General features: G+C 39.6%; 1 protein-coding gene across 13 annotated transcripts in view; it reads right to left on the reverse strand.

Moving 5' to 3' along the window:
• slmapa (sarcolemma associated protein a) overlaps positions 1 to 15,148 on the reverse strand; it is a 60,480-nt gene extending 45,332 nt beyond the window's left edge. For 6 of the 13 annotated variants that reach the window (XM_030419199.1, XM_030419197.1, XM_030419194.1 and 3 more), the window contains exon 1: positions 13,356 to 15,147. In XM_030419199.1, the coding sequence (XP_030275059.1) occupies positions 13,356 to 13,553 (198 nt within the window). In that variant the 5' untranslated portion in view covers positions 13,554 to 15,147. Of the gene's footprint in view, positions 1 to 13,355 lie in introns of all 13 variants that reach the window. The other 7 variants (XM_030419191.1, XM_030419190.1, XM_030419192.1 and 4 more) reach the window with 3 other exon arrangements.
• Positions 15,149 to 16,406: the final 1,258 nt, after the last annotated feature.

The following is a 16,406-nucleotide window of genomic DNA, read 5'->3' on the forward strand; positions in this document are numbered from 1 at the left end:
ACATTTGTTTACAACCTGTCTGATCGTCTGGTTCCCTATGTTATATGAAGCGGGTTTCTTTTTGTGATGTCATCATGTTTCCTTATCTCAGATATCATTTTAGCTTGTATAATGATATCATAATTACCTTAAATGATAGCCAAACCCATGAAAATCACATCCAATATGTAATTACCTAGAGTTAGTGTTTAAAATGGTTGTGTTAGAGGGTTACAGTGTCCCCACATGTTACCTTTAAAATAGGATGTAAGCTGAACTGTTTAAAATGAATCCATATCAGACGAGGGTACATACATTTTCAATGGCCTAAGCACTTAGACAACACTTTGTTGTAGCGTATCTAATGATCTTTCTGTCTGTTCACTGCAGTTTCTGTCAATTTTTGTTTTCCCTCTCCTTCCTACAATCCATCTCTGCCTCTGCGTTCATCCTACCGTTTCTCCACAACAACCATTAGTGATTAATCTCCATCCCCATTAAAAATTATGTAACAACATTAATCCTGCCATCATGACAACTACTGCTTTTCTATTCATTTCTGGGTTATATGAAAAGAATGTTTAACTTGCAGTATCCTGACTAGGCAACGTACAAGATCAAAAGAAAATCATTTTGTAAGGATCTGAAATTAATAGTTAAATAAGGAATCATATTTTTCCAATTTATATATCACCACACAATTGCACAACTTTGCAATCTAAAGTTTTGACTAATTTTCACCACCAACATTCCTCCACCCACTAACTGAACATTTCTTGGGGAAACACTGTATCCCTTTATCCCTCTCTGTGTCCTCCTCCTCCCGTTCTCTCTCCAAGCCTCCTCCCTCATTAGTGTCAGCAAAATGAATGCCATGTAATTGTGTTTGGATTTTAATTTGCCCTCAGCCTACAAAAAACAGCACAAACCATCAGCTGGAAGCCAACAGGCACGACAACCATTTAACCAGTCAGCAGGTCGACACATGACACCAGTTTGGTGGCATTGCTGCATGCGCACACACATACACGAGTTAATTAACAGATCGTACTCGTCTCCTGACAGATGAACTCTGGGCATGCATTTATCAAGTCACAGAATAATTCGTAGAAGTCACAAAAATACTTCCAACTCTAGGCAAGAAGAAGTAGGTCTTCTTTGAAAAATAACCCCTTTTTTAACAGTCTACACTCCAACTACACTCTGAATATAATTAAATGAATGAATGAATGTGTTTTAGTGTCTCACAGATTTTAAGAGTTATTGCCATGAACTTTTGTACAGATATTTGTGGACCATAGAGAACGACTCCTCCTGACTTTGTTGGTCCCCTGATCTTCGACAACTACTGGATTACTGGGTTCACATATTATTCTCTCCTTTGGGGCTTTTTAAGCCCTTGATGTGCTGCATCAGTCCAGATGTATGCATCAAGCTCAACAGAACATTTGGTCCAAACACAAAGGATCAAGACCTTTTGATATCGTGTTTTCAAATTAGCTGAATAAGACACCAATTCTAGCTCTCAATTACTTAATTATTGGAAAAGAAATAGGTAAAAACAGTCACAAAGGAGTTTTTCAGGATATCTTTTAAACAATAGCTCCCCATATATTAAGGTACAGTCACACCAAACTGAGCAGCACAAAGGCTGAGTTGCATTGCTTGTGTCTTTCCAAAAGGCTGTACTAAAGTTGAAAATGACACTGACAAAGAGGCAGAGGTGAAAAATAAAGAAAAAAATGTAAAAAATGGATTAAAAAACACATTTAAATCCAGATTGACTCGACGGCCCTGACTTGGCTGATGAATCACCATAGGCCTGGATATCAAACAGATATCGCCTGCTGTAATTACTCCTCTCTTGAAGACCTGTCTTTTTATTGTGCTTCCAACATAAGTAATGGGGGTGTCAACAATCATTATGGTGTTACTATCCCTCCACAAAAGCTCAGCCTGCAAGTGTGGGAAAAGAAAAAAGAGAATTCTGTATCAAAACTGTAGCCATGAAAGATACCGATATGATTTTAATAATTCAGAAAGCTGAAACCTCATATTAAACTCAGGTAAACTCACCGGGTATTATTTACAGTGGGCGCATGTTGGGGAGGGATCTTTGAAGTGGAATAATGAGAGCAAGCAAAAAGGAGTGATGAACATCTTTGAAAGTCCCTTTTATTTCTTGCAGATTTTTGTCAAATCATTTACCAACTGTTCTCCCAACAATTCCCACCCGCTGTGAAGCTCTCCTACATACAGAGATAGGATGACTTTCCCCTAGTTAGGATAGATGATAAAATACTTTTTTAGTAAAAAGGTCAAACCAAACATCCGTCATACTGGGAATTTGGGCCAGTCACGACAGATTTCCTTCTCAACTTGATAGACTCCCTTAACTCGCATCTCCCACCAGGAAAACACTGAAGGTTATGTTGTGTAATGTCAATATGATTAATTGTGTAGATCAAAGAACAACCAAGGGTCAACATCATAGCTCCAGAAGTGTACAGTCAAATGGTAGACAAAAAAGAAGCTGTGAAATTTGTGTTAATAATTACTGACAGTTAAAGTCTGAAAAAAAAAGGTCCTTGGGGAGCTGGATGTCAAAGGATTGGTCACACTACAGGACTGGAACTGATGCGTGAGATTTTCTCCATACTTTCTTAATGAATAAGTCGGTCACGCTGAAGGGAGCAAGTCATGACTGGTACGATAAACCTGTTATATTAACACTAATGCTGAGCGGAGAGAAGACGGATAGAGGCTTGTTAGGCTGGAGAAAGAAAAACTGAACAGCAAGGGATGACTCTCGCCTTCCACACATGGAACCAGTCATGTCGCTGGATTCCCCCATCTGTTAAAATAATGTATTTCCAGAATTCATACAGCCAAAATGGAACATTTCCAGTATAAACTACGGATCTCTATCCTTTAACATCATGTATCTGCTAATACCGAGCCTGATATTTATAGTAGCTTCAATGGTGATTAAATGCGTAACTAACAAACTGGAAATGTGTCAGATTGGGTAGGCTTTAGTCGTTATTTCACACACTCCAGGATGTAGTTCAAAAATAATAAGTTAATAAGCTTAAATTATCTACACACACGATATGAAAGAAAGTCAGCTTGTCTACTCAGGAATTAACAGCTAATAAAACCTGCAGTCTGCAATGTTTGTCTTTTCAGTGAAAGTAAAGGTCAGCGCTGGATAAATATGAGAAGCTGCTACCTGAATTTTCTATTCATAATTACTGTCCGTCATTAATCTGTGTGTTTTTAACAAAATATAAGATAACATTATTCCAGCATATGTTATGTTTATTTGGCTAGGATAATTGTGATATGACATTTTAATATCATCCCATCCATTGTCAGAAATCTACTTAGGAGGAGACAGTACAGGCTAAAGTTAACGTTCATGTTAAATCTTATCCGCCTTACACTAGTGGCAAACTGTGCAATATATAGTTGAAGTTTCGCCCACCCGTACTGTCACCAAACTAAACTCCTGTTTGCAGGGTGATTAAAATGTTTGCTTGCACCTGAGCTCTAACATATTCACCTGCCACAAGATGGATCACTCCTTAAACTGTGAAATGTGTCCAATTCTTGTTTACCACTTGTGCTATCAGGCAAGTAAATTGCTACATACTAGCCTAAGGTTGCATTTTATGAGTTACTGACAAGCAAGCAATCCTTCTTTGTTGAGCCATGGGTAAAGGAGAGCAGTGCTGTTACACTATCAGGCTGACAAGGACTGAACACATCAAAAGAAAGGATTGGCTTATGACTGGCTTTATTCTAGTCGATAACAATAACCGGTTCCTAGGATAGGCTGAGGACCCCACTAGTTCAAACATAATGGAACCGTTTTGGATGGTGCTGCAGTGCTCACATGATATTTGGCAACTTCCACATGAGCCGAGCCACAGCATGAAGTTATGTATAATGTAGGTGATGAAAGATTGCTTGGCACAACATGCCATGAGGCCGTCCTGTTATCGCATCCTCAGTGCGGAGTAAGAACTTGGCTGTGAATTTTACTCAAAGTTCACTGAGGGCACACACATGATGCAGACATGTAAAACTGACTTTTACTGGTTACAGTGTGTGTCAGTGAGGCTGTACATGGAGAGAGAGAGCAGAAGAGTTTGTTGATCCTGGTGTGTGTCGGTGCAGAGAGCCAGCTGACTGAAGCCTGGACTCCTGCCACCATTTCCAAAAGAGGCTGTTTGCTGCTACTGGCAAACAGAAAGAGGGTTTTATCAGTCAGCATGTGAGCATATTTCTGCAGCAGAGAGTGCGTTTCCTTGAAAGGTGCGTGTTGGCGTGTGTTTCGGCTACAGAATTTAGCTGCCTATTTTCAGCTGCCTATTTTCAGCTCTGTCACTTAGTGGTCGATATGGAAGATGGGGGAAGAGAGAGAGCACAGCAGACAGTATCCTCCAGTATCTGTTATCTTGTTGAACTCGTGACTCACAAGATTTCAACAAAATAATAAATATGTATTTCGTAGTTGCGCCCAACTGATACTGGATTTTTGGGGTCGATGTCGAAACAAATATTAGGTAGTTAAATCAAACTTAAAATATAGATTTGTTGGCCATTATTCTGATACTAGAAATATGCATGAACACATCATTTTTGCAAGGATCTTTCAAATCTTGTTTCAATACTCTTGTGATCAAAGATGTATGCATTACATAATGAAGACAGGATATTTTACAGTTAGATGACCCCAAACATCTTCTGTTGCTATATTTATTTATTTATTTTTTTATTTTATTTATTTATTTATATGCACAATGATAAAACAAGAATTCTGTTTAATAATACAAAGACAAATAATTGTGCAGGAGAGGAAAAGAAATGTTGTGCGAAACGTGGTGATATTATACAACATATACGCAGATACTGATATATTTTTAAAAAATAAGACAAATAAGTAGCAATTTTGATAAATCAATTAATGATGAAGGTAATTCACAGCAAAGATGTGAAACATCTATTTCCAGCTTCTCAAATGTTATCAATATTTTCTGATTTAAGTAATATGATATATAAACTGCCATTTTGTCATTTGGCTATTTTATCTTTAATGTACACATCAATAAAGGCCCTTTGTAATTTTTTGTGAAAGGTGCTTTAAAAACAATAACTTACTTAGAAACTTACTTTCTATAAACTAAATATCTTTGACATCAAGACATCAACTGTTTTTTTACTTTTTCAATTAGATTTTTGATGCTTAAACAAAGCAAAATCAATCGATACAGGCAAGTGTTTCCTATGACTCTAAATAAAGGTTTACTATAACGTGAAAATACTATCAAATGTCATTTTCACTCTTGGTTATGTCTCTGTCTGTTATTTGCTATTAGAAAAACTAATTCAAATGTGTTTTCTTTATAAGTAATACATTTGTCCCTTAGAGAAGCTGAACAGGTATCTAAGGGGACGGGGGGAAGCTTCTGTTTTTTTAACCAAGCAACTTACAGGTGGTGTTTTTCTATTTCTCTGTTTCCTTAACCTTAAAAATACTGTCAACTGAATGAAACAACCTGTGTGTGAGCATGATGAAATCTGAGGAAGCGAGCATTTGCTTCACAGATTCATTTTTATGATACTCTATTGTGCATTTAATAGCAACAGTTCTGATGGCTACAAGATCAATAAATCACTCGATACATTGCAGGGTCTTTCGAGACTTACATACTTAATGCCACGGGAGAAATACCTTTGCTGTAATTCAGCTTGTTAACCTAAACTTATAAGTCACATTCCAGGATTTAGCATCATGTGTTCTGGTGGCTGGTGGTGACTTAACGATAAGTTCATGAAGCCACTTAGTGTCGACAGCAACCTGCTTTCTGTCTGAGGAAGTGTTGAAAAGCTGAGGACTCAGGATGAGTTGCTCCATCAGATAGTAGAAGACACAGATTCGCTTGAGTATTATTTACTCTGGTCAACATGTGTAAATGACACTTTCACTGTTTATGCATTTTGATGACAACCTCCCTACCAGGCTAGATAATGTTCAGCTGTGGTTGGTTTGTGTAAACAAAACATGTGGGTATAGAGCTCAGTGTAATGGTTAGTGTGGAACAGAGTGATGTATCAGACACACGAAAAAGTTAATGGGCTTTACCACCCCTGCACTCTAACTAATTGCTTTAAACAGCTTGCATCATGTATGAACAAGTTACGCAACCTGCCTCTAGCTCAGCATGTTTCAAGATCAAGGTCAGGATAGTAAAAATTAGTGTCACATGTCAAACACTTGCACCTTCAACAGAAAGAAAACAGGTGGAAAAGAAGTTCTACAAAATGGCAGAAAAATTAATAGACACATAAGATAAGTTTGAAGTTCTATGGTGACCGAAGGAAAACGATTCTGCTGGAAGTAGGCACCCAATGTATTTCAAAACATGAGAAACCTAGATTTTTAAGTCACATATACATAAGAGCTGCAAAGATCAACTGAATAATCATTTTGCCGTCAACATTTTAAAAAAGGTAAAAAAGTCTAAATTCTCTGATAGCAGCTTCTTAAATGTGAATATTTTCTCATGAGTTTCCGGTTAACTGAATATCTTCTGGTTCTGGACAAAAGCATTTTCGATATTTGATTGATAATAGATATTCGACCGGATACTGTATCAACCTCGATACATCATTATCAGACCTGCTCTAGTTCTGATACTACAAAATAACTGAAATGCCTCCATCTCCAACTACGGTCCAGGCACTGTGACCTCTGACATCCCTACAAGTGGCTTCTTGTTCTATGCATATTATACTGTTTACGTTTGGTTGTCTGTATTTGTTTGATTGTTTAAAGTTGGATGAAAAAGAATCAAGCACCAGAGAGCCAGAGTTGATTCCTGAGATTCGCAAAGATTACTCCCAATACTCGATTGCGGTGTCATTGCCCTATCTGGATGCAGTATAGTGAACACACACGTGCACAATGCCAGAGCTGAGTTTGCCAGAGTGCCATTCCTGCCTACAGTCTCTTATTTCTTCACACTACAGACAGTTACAGATCTGTATCCAGCTTGTGTAACAGTGTTGCTGTGCCGTGTTGGTATTCAGATAGAGATCATTACCATACTGTTGAATACTGATACCAAACAACAGCTCTGCTCTGCCGTCAGCAGCACTGCTCTCCATTGGCTGCCTGGTTGATTAGCTCTCTGTCTTGTCGTCTTTATTAAAGAACAACTACCCTCCTGTGCAAAAACAGCCTGGAGAGGCTGGTGAATGATGCTGAACTAAAACATTGCTCTGACTGATAAACTGGCTGGCTCCCTGAATGTGGCCTGTGTCTTACAGTGGTGCTAGATGTATGTTTTGCTGTGGTGGCTTGGGGTGGCAGTTTTATTTCCCAACAAATCACCACCATTTAACTGTCAGTGTTTTCATGTATGACATAATTATTAAGGGATTTTAGGACTGAATCAATATAAAAAATAAAAAAAAACACGTAGCTCCACAAATTGCTTTTAATGCAGATAAACGCCTCTCCTTTGCATACTCTGTATGTTTATGCTGGCTGATACTGACTGTTAGGGGGCGCTTGTAGTCCAACAGTTACACGACAGGTACAGTGAGTAGAGGATCCTTATTTCAGAGTGCATGTGGCCCCACCTGAGGCCTACAGCAATCTAATGACTCATCTACCGTAGGGAATGTGTGTGAGTGTGTGTTCATGTTCATTATACTAACTATACCAACATAGCCATAATCTTTCTCCAAGCAAAACCCTACTTGATGTGCATTTGTATGATTAAACCTCTACAAAATCAATTGCCGTTGAGCCAAGGGTGTAACACTCAAGTCTGATAGCTGCAAAAATTTCCATTCAAGTCGTTATATTATTTTCACGTTTATCTTAAATCAGCAACACTTAATTGTCAAGCTAACAGATGAGTGAGGCTGTAAAGTGCATTTCACACCAGAAACTGAAACTATTACAGGAATGAAAAACAGACCGTATTGATACCAAGATGTTCTCCGTAAGTTTATCCTGAGGGTGGCACATGAGAGGACATGTTACCAGAATCAAAGGGTTTACCTCCCAAAATTCAATGGTGGAGTTGACATGTAAGGCACTGGCCTGTCCATTGCACAAGTCACATTAACATCCGGAGATCAAACTGACAATCCTTTTAATAATGGACAGCCCGCTCTACATCCTGAGAGACACAGCAGGGTTTCCACTAAGCCTCATCACAAACTACATTGTATAACATTGTTTAAATGTTAGATTAGAGGTCACTATGCATTCGTCCTGCTAAACAAGGTAACATGGTAGGTACTATGAATTTAAAGTTGAACAAATATAAAAAGTTTTCTGACGTTCAAATAATTTGAATTTTAAATAATAGGCGTGACAGCTGTAGTCAACATGCTGACATGCTAAATATCAGCAACACATGTTCACACCGCATTTAACTGTCCTGGGTCGTTTCTCCTTCACCTCAAATCCCTGAAACATCCTTCACACTAAATCTAAAACTTTCATCACAGTGGAATTATAACTTTTGCCATGCACACTTTCAGAGGTTCAGTACAAGCAGACAGCAGTCGATGTTCTTAATGTAGTCCGTCACATATTTTTGAAAATGTAAAATAAGATTTAAACAGATCACAAATTTGCCATAGAGCCTACATAATATAACTGATGATGGAAACTTAAGTAGGCACAAATAACACCAACATTCCCTCTGTTAATAGTGGAACCAAGCACAGGTTTCTACTCGATGACTGGTATTTACACCTTTTTAAACCACGAGGCTTGAAGCTGATAATGCTCTTGAAGCATTCATTTATACTATAATTAAAGTCCGGGTTTCCCCTGCATTCTTTTCACCTCTCGACTTTAAATCCTCCGCAGAGGGGCTGACCAAACATGACAATGGCCTGCGGAGAAATTGCTGCAGACCCTGATATGAGGTATTGCATGGGGCATATAGGCCGCCAGCAGAGAAACAAACAGGACAAGAGAAGACAAATTTAGCTCCAACATCGTACCACACATAGCTGCAGTACTGATGCACCAGTATGTACTCTCGCTAGCAGACTTGTAATGAAACAGAATGCTGAACGAATTAACATTTTACCGTCCCGTCATCAGATGCTAACCTGCCTGTAAGAATAAACTCTGCAGCATCACACTTCAGAATTTAACTCACAGCTTGGATTGATATTCTATTTACTTTTTTCTTGTAAAATTCGATAAAACCTGATTGTAGCAAGGACAACAACAGATCAGTGTCAGGGCTTCTTAGGTGAAGTCTAGAGACTAGTTTAGAGTATCTGCCCAAGCACACAACCGACTGACTGACAAGCTGCTGTTCCTTTTCCACCAAATAAATAAAAATACTTTTGCCTCCAATACCGCCTACGTACGAGAGTTGCTCAAATCCAAAAAACAGTTTAACAAGCACATCCATAACATAACATCCATACAGGGTTATATATGAAGTATACAGCTGCTCCATTTTGACCAAAAATACAACTGATTCAAACCCAAAAAGTAATTTACCAACTGGAACCAAACATATCACGTTTTCCTTGTTATAAGTTGTAAAGCAAAATAGGCATATAATATTCAGCAAGTCGTTGTCGATGTCGTGCATCGCCGTTCGTTAACAACACATCCTTGATTCAACAGCTCCACTCAAAACTGCTGGAAGTGAGCTGGTTGGTTTGATGACAGTTACTGACAGAGACACAACTGCCTTGTCTCAAGAACAAGGACACTTCTTATGTAGCATTTCACAACAGACATGTTGGCTGGTCATTACATGAAGAATACCAATGAGTGCCAATGAATCATTATGCAAAACATCATAGCTTTAGCTGGAGCTGGTAAAGCCACATGTAATGCAGCCTTTACTGGTGTTATCACTACTGTTTCCCTCAAGTCAAAATCAGAAGGGGCTTACTCAAGGTGTCCTTTCAACAAATCCACAAAAATCAATTTTCTGTGGTCTTAACTACCCTTTGTGATACTTCAAGCCCACTGAAGGTCTAATTTTTAAAAAAAGGATCTCATACAGTAGTGTCATTTAAAGAAAACTGAGTGATTTCCCTAAATAGCCAGCTACTGTATACTGTTTAACAAATACTTCTCAAACAGGAGCAAGGAGCGCATTTGTGGGGGGACTCTGTGTTGAGAAAGTTATGCATAACAACTTTAAGACTGTGAGAAATATCTTAGCTCAAACATCTGAAACATTTTGGGCTTCTAGCATGGTTATATAGATGTGTCTTGTGTTCATGGAATGTAAACAAACTGCACTTGGGCTTGACATATGGATGATGTAATGAGTGATGATAAAAAAAATCTTAAAGAACTATATATAGAAAATGTGTTGATAGAGCTGGAAACTGTCAGAGTCTCAGGGTCTTTTTGACAGAAACTTAGATCTACACAAGCAATTGTGACAGATACAGCACTGACGTTGATCTCATCGGACTATTCAACTGAGACGGTTTTCTGACTGGTCCTCTAGTTGACAGGCTGGCTCTCAGCTCATCTAGCACACTGGTTCCCAAACTGAGGTCCCAGGACCTTCAGGGTTAAGAGAGAAGCAGCTGTGTCTGATCTGACCTTCCCATGATGGCTGCTGCTTATATAAAGAACACACTTCATTATTTTCACCAAGAGCCCTTCAGATATTCATCCCACCAGCTGCGCTCATGTCAATTAGTTCATCCTTTCTTCACAGTAGTCAGTGTCAAGGCAACCGTGCCTACAGGAGGCCCTGAAATCAGCAAGCAACAGTGCACAATATGTACTCAGTGCTACAGGTCTCAATCCTTAAAACACATTTCAGTCTGGCTGCAAAACAATAAAACTGACCAAACACAGAAGACATGATGTCATCATGTTGTCATTTTTCCAGCCGCTCCAGTGGAGTCTGAGAGGGAAACATGTTTCAGTGATCTAGCTGTGATCCTCAGATTCAAAGAGAGAGGGATCTTTGTAGAATATCCTCCAGTCTTACAGGTGAAGACCCTGCTCTGATGTACGGAACGGTGACATCAATAATAAAGCAATCTGCTGGATCACTGAGGCGTCTGATTGGTTCATCAATCACAGGATGCGACCAATCACACCTGTTTCTCTCCAGTGCACAGTTATCACCCACAGACAAGATGGAGGTGAAAGCTGCTGAGCACAAAAAACATCAGAAAGACAAAGTGTCAATATGCACAAGAAATATTTGACATCAGTTTTCATTCATTCTTCGAGCCGTGTTCAGATCAACATGCTCTCGAGACTCAGAACAACACAAGTGAAAGCAACAAATGTCTGTTTCAACATGATATCAGAGCAAAGTGAAACTATCGGTTGGCTTTTGAACAAACCTAAACTGCAAACTCATGTGGTAAACAGTGTTCCTACTGCACTTAAGAGGAACCTACAGTTATGAAGTATTGGTTAGGCCAGCCAGGTGTATGTAGTTCTTAATTCCTCTGCCTGTGTTGGCAAGAAAGAGTAAATACTGAGCCATTGCCCTTAACAGTTTCCAACTTTCCATAATTATATCAATATCCAAAATTTGAATGCAGTGTATTTGCAATTTATGTGTTACTATTTGTATACACTCGTCCTGTGCCCTTCTCACACATCTCCGACCTGGTAGGACAAAAGATCTGTACAATCCCCACAGTTTGAAGGTGGACATCCAAGATTATTGTCAGCAAGTAAGTGTCCAGCCGAATATGAAATATGATAACAATCTAACCTTCTGTTCTTCAGTTATGGTTTTGAATAACAGCCAGAAAAGTGTTTTTGCAGAAAACTATGACCTCACAGTGGAGATGACCTTCGACTTTTTGGAAAATGTCATCATTTCATCCTATTAGATATTTGTGAAATTTGGTCAGAAGTTGTTTTGTGAAGTCAAAGTGACCTTTGACCTTAAAAATTTGTCTCCAAGTGACAGACAAATTTGAGGAAATTCCTTCAGTGTGTTCCTGAGATATCGCATTCGTGAGAATGGGACGGCTGGACGGACAAACAACCAACCAGGCGTGGAGGCGTAAAAACAATTGATCCTCTGTTCAATCCATTTCAGTTCAGGATATAATGGTGAATCATAACTGCCAATAAATATGTATATTAATGTGTGTATGTATACTGGTCAATTTGTGTGTGTGTGTGTGCATCCCTGAAGAGAGGAAAGGATGACGCGACTGGTGTCATTATAAATAGCTTACGCTGTGTGCACACACACACACCAACACAGGGTATTTCAAAGTCCCTGCATGCCACATAGCTGGGTAATCCTGGGCTGTCTCAGCCTGTTCAACCTGTTCTACAGAGAAACTACAGACACTGAAGCTACACAACATCAGATGCTACAACACACAGATTTGATCCATCAGTTTCGGATCTCAGATCTGTGGATTTTAAAGAAATTTCAGGTTGGCTTCCCAGACGAAGATTAAAACTAGTCCTAGACCTAGGATATGCCTCAGTGGATATCTGCACTGAATCTTGTTTAGTTCAGGACTAAGTTTAGCTCCTGCCTGGAAAATGAGCCCAGCATGCCACTTCCTGACAAAATGTTGACCCTGTTCTACTTATTCATATATGTGACAATATGGGAAAATAACAGCTGTGTTACCATGCGTTGCACTTACTTTTACTAATGATATAAATGACTTGATTTAGAGACAAACTGTGTAAAAAGATGTGCTGTTACAAAAAAATTACAACTAGTTTAAGTTATGAAATGGTGCAAAAGAAGATGTGTATGATGAAGTGGGGCAGAAAACTAAAGTATTTGTTTTGGTTATCCAGGTTTTAAGTTTGCACACAGTCTCATGCTTAGCTTTCGAATAGACGGGCTTAGAGTCTTAAAGAAGGAAAAATATTTTGGGAGAGGGTAGAATTGATCTAGACTTGACTTTTTTCTGCTTTTCTTCAGCTTTGCTAGCATCTGTGTCTTTCAACAAATAATCCCTTGAGTTTCGGGAACATTTCCTGTGCTCAATTGGGATTATGAATTACCCTCCAAGAACAGTGTTGGATATGTGTGCAGAAGGCAGCAGTGTGGAGTCTGACGTTTCCCTTCAAACATGCTTCATGTGAACGCACCCTTAAACAAACTCAATCTGTTCAGGTCTGAGCAGAGTTCACACTCGGGAGAAAGTCTTGCTCCAGGGTGTTATTGCGTAAAAGAGTTCATGTTTCTGGCAGAACTGCTGGCAATTTAAATATGACTGAGAATCATTTTGAGGGCTATTGTGAAGATTTAGTCAGAAGACACAAATAGATTTATGACATTTTCATTCAACCCTGAGGAGAACAACAGTGATGACATCAGCTTGTCATTATCATCTTCTCTTACCTTGCCGGTCTTGTGGTCGAACCAGACCAGGGCATGATTCCTGGACAGCACCTTGCAGTCGAAGGTGGCATTGTTCTGGGCCGGACGACACCGAGCCACAGACCTGCCGATCTTGACTGGCTCATCCAGGTACACATGCCGCTCCTGGAATGGGTGCGAGTTGGGTCGGCAGGCGAACACGGCCAGCGCTGAAGGCATTGATTTTGGCTTCAGAGTATTACTCCAACCAGACACGAGGGACAGGTTTTCTTGATCCAGAGTGGCGGGCTTCTGTTGCAATCCCCAATGAATAATCTAATATATTTGTGGCCTACTGTTTCTGTAGGCAGAGCTGTTAGTCCTCTAATCTTCTAGGCACTAACTAATACACATTGTCCACTGTACACAGCCGAGGCTGCACCGCTTTCCCACTTTGATTCAACAAGACTCCCCTGTGTATGAAAAAAATGAACATAAAAAAACCAACAGGTATAAAAAAGACAAGACATTCCCTTTCACTGACTGTCCACCAAAGCTACATAACGACACTTACTTTTGACAGCAGGCACTATGTACAGACCAGGGTGCCATGTGTCAAGACATACATGACTGAGTATAGCTCTGACAGTCTGGCAAACAGCCTCCCACGTCCATCAAACTACTCCAGCACTGAAGCAGGAGAGGGAAGCCAGTCAACCACCTGACTTGGTCTTTAGTCCCCACAGATAGAAACAGCTCACGCCAATTATGATCTAATCAGTTTTCAGTCAAGGAAACCATCCATCTAATGTCTATCGGGTGCAGTTAACCAAATTATAGCGCGCTTTCTAGTTGTGTCAAGTCTTGTCTTGCAGCAAGCTAACAACGGGCACACACCCCAATGTGCAACACGCCAGTCGGTTTACACACGTTTGGCGTTTAGAAACGTGTCATCTGTAATTTAATCGTCATTTACAGCGTGTCATAATCTGAGTGACATTGTTGCCCTGATACAGGGAACCTTAGCTAGCTACCTAACGTTACCACTCCCTCCAGAGAACACCTATAAGACCGCTAACGACACCTAGCAAGACTGAACGCAAAAAACACACCCCTGAGTTATAATCAATAAAGGTTTGTCAACTAATGCCGTTCAGTCTGAATCAGTTAGTGCAGAGGCTTCAAAACACTCAGCCGGGATGAGCGAGGGATTAGCAGGTCTTCTTGTGCAACTAAAATGCTAATTGGCTAGCTCGCTAGTGGACAGGCAGAGCGCTAACTTCTCGGCCAACGTTTTCTGGCGTTGTACCAGCAAGCTAGGCTAGGCGATGCTAATGAGTGCTGACAAACTTATCATGAAGGTCCCCAAATGTTCTCTCCCCACCCTCCTCAACCAGTTCGCTTACCAAATGGAGGCGAAATGCCATCCCTGTCTCCTGGAGCAAATAAAAGCAGCAAGCTAGCCCGTCTCTTGGCTACTACAGAGCCCTGCAAGCGAACGTTAGCATGAAGGTGGTGCGCTACCAAGCAGCTAGCCGGCTAACTGACAGTCAGGGCAGAAACAGACGCGGAAAAATCAGGGGAGTTTCTTGACTGCGGCTCCTCACGCATCACACCAGCCCGATTATCTTCCAGGAAAAACCTCGGCAAACGCCATAAGTTGCGCGGTCGTCTCGTATCTCAGTCCAGGTCGCGTTTTCGGTGACGGTTATAAGTTAAATCCGTCGCCTTCCCATAGTTTTCTGGAAGGAATCTAGAAGAAGTTGTCCTCCTCCGCAAGTCCCAGCCGCCATACTGTAACTAGAGAGCAGACAGGCGTGGTGCGTTCACGGCCCGAGTCACATCAACTCCGCTCACCGCTGAGCTCATTTAATCAGTTTACTCCTCAAACGTGGATTTAAATAGATGGAAGTTAATTAGAGGTTTTAAACTCACGGTGTGGAAGCCCATTTATGTCAGGGAAAGATACAAACTGAAAATGATGAAAAATTATTTAAAGTGAGTGAGTGATAATTTAGAATTTCTTACAAAATTATACCATTTATTAAGTTGTAACATGTATTTTTGTTGCCTTTCATAACATTATATCAACTTCTTCTGCTTGACCTATATATATATTTGATCAGTTCGTGTTGCCTAATTAGCCTACTCTCAAAATTGTGTTTAATACTTAATAATCTTCTCTTTCAGGCTGGCAGTAAATCAATAAAGGGCAACATTTTGGATACAATTGAGTTTTAGGATAATAAAGATGAAGATGTAACTAATAGAAAGACTAATAGAAAACATTTAATACAGTATTTCTACTATATTCGTTGAAAATAAAACAATGTTGGGTCCGTATTGCTAAATGTTAACAAGATAAAGAAGGCCCGCTGTTTTATCATAACAACAGAAAACATCATAATTTAGATTTTCTCCTAGCTACAAGTTGGAAAACCGTATGTAAAAGCAACAGTGTAGTATAATATGTATTACTGTTGTGTTATTTTGAATAAATAAAAGTTGATTTTACCGTTATTTAAATATATATATATATATATATATATATATATATATATATATATATATATATATATATATATATATTCATTTAGTTTCCCCAAGTCTATACCCTCGTGGAGTCAAATGAAAACATTAATGCAAACGTAAAAAAAGGCAACAACAACAACAAAGCATCAGCTTACATTGGAGTTCCACAATTCTATGATCTGATTATAGTTGGATTTCAAAGGACAGGACATTGAGAAGTGAACCTTTAAATGTTTATTTTTAGTACCTGTCACTGTGTTACCGGTTGTTTTTCAGCCGACCATGTTCATAATACCACCACTGTAACTTACCAGTATCACTTACTGTACAGCATACTGATAAAAACAGCAGAGGACAATATTTTGCAGTTCCATTATGGTTTTATCCAGGTGATTTATGGACAGGAGCAGCATGCAGGGTGGGGCGGGGCAGCGTGGGAGGAGATCGAATTCTGCTTATGGCTTCAAAAACGTCCCTGCTGTGTTCTGGTGAACCGACAGCTGAGACCAAATCAATGCTGGATGAGACAGTAGAGCAGATAATACTGGAGGATAAAACACC

Source organism: Sparus aurata, chromosome 6 (assembly GCF_900880675.1).
Source record: "Sparus aurata chromosome 6, fSpaAur1.1, whole genome shotgun sequence".
NCBI lineage: Eukaryota > Metazoa > Chordata > Actinopteri > Spariformes > Sparidae > Sparus > Sparus aurata.